The following is a 6,000-nucleotide window of genomic DNA, read 5'->3' as shown; positions in this document are numbered from 1 at the left end:
TTGATGTTATAGCAAAAAAAAAAAAACAAAAAACAAAAAAAAACAAGAAAAAAAAACAGAACCCTGATACCAAATCTGGGGTGGGGGTGTTGGGAGGGGGAAGCAGAAAGAAGGAAAATGCTATCCCAAACTCAATAACAAATGCAGAATAAAAATAGTGGCAAACTAAATCTAACAACACAGTAAATCATGGCCACCCAGAGTTTATCCCAAGAATGCAAGACAGTTGACTATTATGAAATATCACAAAAATCATACCACATTTTCAAAAGAGGCCTCAAGGGGCACCTGGCTGGTTCAGTTGGAAGAGTGTGTAATTAGATCTCAGGGTTATGCAGTTGAGCCCCATGTTCAGTGTAGAAGATTACTAAAAGAGAAAAATAATAAACATAAAAAAGAAGCCTCAAAAGACCTATGTTATTTAATACTTATTCTTGATAAACACAGTAAGCAGAATTAAAAGCATTCTCCGTTAGCATAATAAAGATTTTATATCTTAAACAGCCAATTTACAGCATAGAACACTTTTGACTGGGGCATTTCCATAAAATCAAGAATAATAGCAGGATGTGGCAAGCAGGATTACTATTTTATAGTGTTGTGGACATCCTGCCTGATGCAAAGGTATTTACACAGACACAAACGCATAGCAATTGTAAAATTATCACATATTGTCAGTAGGAGTATTAGCACGTTATCGAACACCTAAAAAAAACGAATAAAAAACAAACTGAAAGTTAAGAGAATTCAGTAAGGGAAGAAGAACTTCTAAAATTAATAATTTTTCATTTAGAAAAAAATAGAGGGTAAAGAGAATCTATTCAAAATGATAACAAGAAAACATCTGAAATAAACCTAACAAAAAACTGGGGGGGAGGTATTTAACAGTGTTGAGGTTGAATGTATTTTGGATGTTGAATTGTATTTAAAGTTTGTTTTTTTACTAAAAAGTGTTATGTATACTCTTTAAAAAGTCACATAGTTCTGCAAGGGTCACCCCAACCCCAATCTTCAATTGGTTGACACATGGCTTCTTCTTGGCTTCTCAGCTTCCCATATTTTTATGGACTTCCCACTGCGGAAGACTAGGATTTGCTCTCCATCACTCCCCACCCCGTGGCTGCCGCACAGCCCTCCCATCCCCCAAGATCACAATGTGCTTCTGTCAGACTTGAGGGTAACGCCATTCCATTCACACAGATACTCCCTGTCATATGTTATGAATCTTTTTCCTCTTAGAAGCAAATTCTGTTTTCCCTGCAGTTAACGCATTTCTTGATTTTTTTTCATTTTACTTCTTTTTATTAATAGACTTTATTTATTAGAGAAATTTTAAGTTTACAAAAAAAAATGAATGGAAACTATCGAGTTCCCACCTCCCCCTCCCTACTCCCTACACACAAAATTTCTCATATTACTAACATCTTGCATTACTGTGGTACATTTGTTACAATTGATGAGTTAATACTGGTACATTAGTATTAACTACAGTCCATGGTTTACACTGGACTTCATGCTCTGTGTTGTATAAGACATTTTCCCTTTTCAAAGGCATTGTTCCATTATCTTCCAATAACCAGTTTTACATGGAGAAATTCATAGCCATTTTTTTCCTCCAAAAACCTCTAGAATCTTATTTTTACCTTCAATGTTCTGAAATTTCATAGTGAGATGTTTTCCCCCAGCCATGCCATCTATAATTCCAGTCCTCTCCTTGCCGTTTTATAGCTCATTTCCTCCCTCTTTCTTTATCTTGTTGGGTTTTGTCTGCTTGATTAGTCTGTGCCCGGTGAGGGCGAGGACTTTGGTCTGTCTCTTCACTGTTGTGTTCCCAAAGCTAGACCAAAGCCTGCCTTAGAGCAGGTGCTCGGTAAGCAACTGCTGATAGATGAATAAACAAATGACCATGGAATGGGCCTATTTGCATTTGTATCTTCAGTTCTGGGAAATTTTCTGGAACTGTTTCTTTCATTATATCCACCCTTCTTTTTCTCTGTTCTCCACCTCTAGAAGTTCCATTATTGGGATGTTGGACTTCTTCAAGTAATCCTTGAATTTTCTTATCTTTTCTCTCTTATTTTCAAACTCCTTTTGCTCTACTTTATGGAAGGTTTCTTAATTTTATCTTCCAAACATTCTATTGAGTTTGTCATGACTTCTATTTTGCTTTTGATTTCCAAACGTTCCTTTTTGTTCTGAGTGTTCTTTTTTGTTTAAATAGCAACCTGTTCTATTCCTGCTTAATGAATGTATTATGCTCTCTTACTTCTCTGAGATTATTAATGATTGTTCTTTTTAAAGTTTTCTTTTTCCTGAATTGCCTTTGTTTCCTCTGAGGTGCTCACTGGATGTTTGTTTGTATTATCATTTTTCATATGAGAACATTTCCTTAGCCATTAAATGGGTCTTGGTGTTCTACTCATGTTTAGAAGTTGGGGGCTAAGAAGCTGACTAGAACCTGGGAACCCCAAGGCTGCAGCCAAGCATGGAAGCCTGACTAGGTCTGTTCATTGGAGATACCCTCCTGCCTGACTGGGTCTGACTGGGCCAATTCAGCAGAGGTACCCTGATGTCAGGGTCTTAAGTCTGATCAGGATCCTTAGCAGAAGGTTGCCTGTAATATTGGGGCATTATTAGTAATATTAGCAAGAGAAGAAAGCTTGAGATAGGTCTCTGCATTCAGAATATAAATATTCATTTTATTTCAGTACAGTTCACCTGCCTTTGTTGAACTAGTGTCCCCCATCCACCACAACACACTTCTCAGGTAGTAAACCTCTGGTTGTCTGCCGGTCTGGGGTGGGGGTGGGGTGGAAGTTGTGGGCCATAAATCAGATAGGGGTGGGGAGCTGAGGATACAACTGCATTTTTTTAAATGTTGAAATAATTTTAGATTTACGTCAAAATTACTAAAATAGTAGACAGTTCTTGTGGAGGCTTCACTCAGCTTGCCCTGATGTTAACATCTTACATAACCTTAATGCAATGATCAAAGCCAGGATACTGACATTGACAAAACAGTATCAACTAAACTATAGGCCTTGTTTGGATTTTAACAGTTTTCTATACACTAAGATGCTTTTTTTTTTCCTTTTTCCATGTTTAGTTATATGAATTTTATGATATGTATAGATTTGTGTAATCACCACCACAATCAGGATACAGAACAGTTCTATCACTCCAAACTCTCTCATGCTATTTCTTTAAAGTCTAGCCCTCTCCCCCAACCCACTTTCTGGATATTGGGCCAATATCACATGTTCCAAGGAGTCTACCATGAATAACCTTATTAGCACAAACTGAGGAGACCACAATAAATAACAAAGACACTTGGGAAATGCCAACGGTTGGTTTTGTTTTGTTTTTTTAAGATTTTATTTATTTATCCATGAGAGACACACAGAGAGAGGCAGAGACACAGGCAGAGGGAGAAGCAGGCTCCCTATAGGGAGCCTGATGCAGGACTTGATCTCAGGACCCTGGGACCACAACCTCAGCTGAAAGCAGATGCTCAGCCACTGAGCCACTCAGGCGCCCTGAAATGCCAAAGGTTTAGAAGTGAGCAAGCAACTATGGCCGGGCATCTTTGAGTGATTCCTTATTATATATACTGTAGAGTAATGTGGGGACAACCGACATGTTTACTATGTTGCATCTTCCAATTCATGAACATGATATGTCACTTCATTTAAATTTCTCTTCTTTTTGATTTTCTTCATCACTATTTTGTATTTTTCAGCATCCAGATGTTGCACGTGTTTTTTTAAGAACTTATTTAGGGGAGCTATTGTATATGGTATTATTTTCAATTTTGGTTTTCAATTGTTTATTGCTAATATATAGGCATACAACTATTTTTTATATGTTTGCCTTGTATTCTGTAAACTTGCTAAGTTCAATTATAAGTTCTAGCCATTTTGTTGTAGATTTCTTGGGATTTTCTGCATTAATAATTTTGTGGACAGTTTTATTTCTTCCTTTCTATATGTTTTCTTTTGTTGTTGTTTTTTATTTTGGGGTTTTTGTTTTTTTTTTACCCTTTTTCTTGCCTGAGCCAGTGTACCGCCTAACATTTTCAGTATATTGAATAAGAGTAGTAAGAGTAGATATTCTTGCCTTCTACTCAATTTCAGAGGAAAAGTATTTATTTTTTCAATATGCATTATGATGGGATGCCTGGGTGGCTCAGTCAGTTAAGCATCCAACTCTTGATTGAAGCTCAGGTCATGATCCCAGGGTCCTGGGTTTGAGCTCAGCACCGAGTCTGGTTGTCCCTCTCACTCAGTGCTTCCTCCCCCTCTGCACTTGTGCTCTCTCTCTCAAATAAATGAATAAAATCTTTTTAAAAAAGAAAAAGATTCTCCCTCTTCCTCCCTCTGCCCCTCCCCATGCCCACTCACACTCCCTCTCAAAAAATAATGAAATATAATATTTACCTGTGGGTTTTTTTATAGATGCCCTTTATCAAGCTGAAAAAGATAGTTGCCTTCTATTTCTAGTTTGCTGAGATTTTTCATGAATGGGTGTTGAATTTAGTTAAATGTTTTTTTTTTAATTTTTTAATTTATTTATGATAGTCAGAGAGAGAGAGAGAGAGAGAGAGAATGGCAGAGACATAGGCAGAGGGAGAAGCAGGCTCCATGCCCTGGGAGCCCGATGTGGGATTCGATCCTGGGTCTCCAGGATCGCGCCCTGGGCCAAAGGCAGGCGCTAAACCGCTGCGCCACCCAGGGATCCCAGTTAAATGTTTTTTTTATATCAATTGATATAATCATGTGGTTTTTCTTCCATGAACTGTTAAAATAATGGATTAGCTTGATTCATTTTTGTTTTTTTTTTGTTTTTTGTTTGTTTGTTTTTGTTTTTTGTTTTGTTTTATTTTGTTTTGTTTTCTTTTTCTTTTTTTTGTTTTTGTTTTTTTGATTTTTGTTTTTTGTTTTTTTGGGGTTTTTTATTCATTTTGAATGCTTAAGTAGGTTTTCATTTCTAGAATAAAGCCCACTTGGTAGTGGTGTACTGTTCTTATATATGGCTGAAGCTGATTTATTAATATTTGGTTTGTATTTTATGTCTATGTTTACAAGGGATATTGCTCTGTGTTTGTTTGTTTTCTGTGTACTGTCTTATCTGATTTTTGTACTATGATAATCCTGGCCTTATAAAATTAGTTGGGAAGTATTTCTATTTCCTAGGAAAAAGTGTGTGGAATTGGTGTTTTATCTTTAAATGTTTGGTATAATTCACAACCGAAATCATCTGGACCGGTGCTATGGGCTGTGTCCCCTAAAGGTTTAAATGTTGAAGTCCTAACCCCCAGTATCTCATAATGTGATTTTATTTTGAATAGGATATTTAAAGAGATAATTAAGTTAAAATGAACTCATTAGAGTGGGCCTAAACCAATATGATTAGTATCCTTACAAAAAGGGATTAAGACACAGACATACACAGAGGGAAGACTGTATTAATACAGAGGGAGGAGACAACTCCCAGCAAGTCAAGGTGATAGGCTTCAGAAGAAACCAAATCTGCTGACATTTTGATCTTAGATCTCTATCATCCAGAATTTTAGGAAAATGAATTTCTGTTGTTTAAACCACCAGGTCTATGATTCTTTTTATGGTGGCCCTAGCAAACTAACATAGCTGAGGATTTATTTTTTGGGAGGTTTTGAACTACAAATTCAATGTTTTTAATAGCTATAGAACTATTTAATGTATCTATTTCATCTTGAATAAGTTTTAGTAGTTTGTAGTTTTTTAAAGAATTGGTCCATTTATCAATAAAATTTCTATATGTAGAGATTTTGGTAGTATTTCCTTTTAATTTTTTAAGTTTTTTTAGGGTATGTAATTTTGTCCCCACTTTCATTTATAATGTTTGGCATTTGTGTCTTTTCTCTTTTTAGCTTTGTCAGTCTTGCTAGAAGTTTGTTCATTTTATTCATCTTTTCAGAAAACATGTTATTAGTTTCATTGATTTTTTTCCATTTTCTTTACA

At 36.0% G+C, this 6,000-nt stretch overlaps 1 protein-coding gene across 1 annotated transcript in view; it reads right to left on the bottom strand.

Annotated features, from left to right (window-relative positions):
- Positions 1–273: 273 nt before the first annotated feature.
- LOC112643346 (S-adenosyl-L-methionine-dependent tRNA 4-demethylwyosine synthase TYW1) overlaps positions 274–6,000 on the bottom strand; it is a 246,258-nt gene continuing 240,531 nt past the window's right edge. The window contains exon 16 of the mRNA XM_035718172.2: positions 274–367. Within this exon, the coding sequence (XP_035574065.1) occupies positions 365–367 (3 nt within the window). The 3' untranslated portion in view covers positions 274–364. The remainder of the gene's footprint in view (positions 368–6,000) is intronic.

This window comes from Canis lupus, chromosome 6, assembly GCF_003254725.2.
Source record: "Canis lupus dingo isolate Sandy chromosome 6, ASM325472v2, whole genome shotgun sequence".
NCBI lineage: Eukaryota > Metazoa > Chordata > Mammalia > Carnivora > Canidae > Canis > Canis lupus.
Note: the sequence above shows the minus strand (reverse complement) of the source record. Positions and strands in the feature narration are given on the sequence as shown.